The sequence below is a fragment of the Monopterus albus genome, unplaced genomic scaffold (genome assembly GCF_001952655.1).
Source record: "Monopterus albus unplaced genomic scaffold, M_albus_1.0 scaffold39.1, whole genome shotgun sequence".
Lineage (NCBI taxonomy): Eukaryota > Metazoa > Chordata > Actinopteri > Synbranchiformes > Synbranchidae > Monopterus > Monopterus albus.
Genome location: NW_018127919.1, coordinates 2,292,154 through 2,293,181, shown reverse-complemented (window position 1 = coordinate 2,293,181; position 1,028 = coordinate 2,292,154). Strand labels below are relative to the sequence as shown.

General features: G+C 36.4%; 1 protein-coding gene across 1 annotated transcript in view; it reads left to right on the top strand.

Moving 5' to 3' along the window:
- thoc2 (THO complex 2) overlaps nucleotides 1-1,022 on the top strand; it is a 28,078-nt gene extending 27,056 nt beyond the window's left edge. Inside the window, exon 38 of the mRNA XM_020598800.1 lies at nucleotides 908-1,022. Coding sequence (XP_020454456.1) covers nucleotides 908-935 — 28 coding nt within the window. The 3' untranslated portion in view covers nucleotides 936-1,022. The remainder of the gene's footprint in view (nucleotides 1-907) is intronic.
- The last annotated feature ends 6 nt before the right edge of the window (nucleotides 1,023-1,028 follow it).

Sequence of the window (1,028 nt, the reverse complement as noted above, 5' to 3'; positions counted from 1 at the left end):
ATAATTTTTTAGTATATTACTTGTGTGGTGTAGAAGATAATTATTTATGTAGAGATACTGCTTGCAAACCAATGATGGTAAGATGATGTCATGGGGTAGGACTGGATAAGTCTGACTTCTTCCTACTCCATTCAAGCATGTACTAGGTATAAGCACATTGATATTGGATTAGCATTTGTTGGATATGTGTAAAATTATGTGTTGACATATCAACTGTCTTTACATGCTTGAAAGAATAAATCAAATCAAAAAAATCAAATCAATCAAATCAAAATTCTAGTATTGTGACAACAGCAGATTGACGTACATTCTTATGTACCAGTGTTTCACCTAATTTGTCTTTAGTTTGTGTTCATTATGAGAGAATTACCTCCATTTGTGTTATCACTAGACACACTCGAATGCAATAATTGCAGCAGATGCCATATTGCATTGAGAAGCCTTGCTTTTAAACACAATTAGTATCCTAATCCTTAGCCTGTAACCAATAGACTTGCCTAATTTGAGCATTTAACTGTGCACTTGTTTCTTTATTCAGTAATCACAGCCCCCCCTTCCGATACACTTTGCCAGGCTAAACTGATAATCAACTTTTTACCTCTGATTTTATAACTTAGACTGGACATTTCAAAGAGCAACAGTGTCCAAATAATATTGCTGCTCACTTGTTTTACAGCAGGCAGTTATTCACACAGTGGCACTCTCTCGAACTGCCAATATTCTTTTTGTCATTTGCTGTAATAGGGGGGGAAAAGACACAGCTGTATTGCTCACTTTTAATACCACTGTTAGACAATGGAACAAAAGCCCTGGATCTGTGTACTATTACATAATGTTTTTACAAACAGTCGGCACTTGACAGCATTTCAGTATTTGATGAATTCACCATTTCCCTTAACAGTCGTACTCATAAATCCTCTGACAAGCACAGATAATGTGCACTAATCAGTGAAAGGTAAGATGCATTCAGCTTCTCTGCGAACAGCTCTCAGCGCAACAACCCAGTCATCAGTGTTTGATGTATTTTC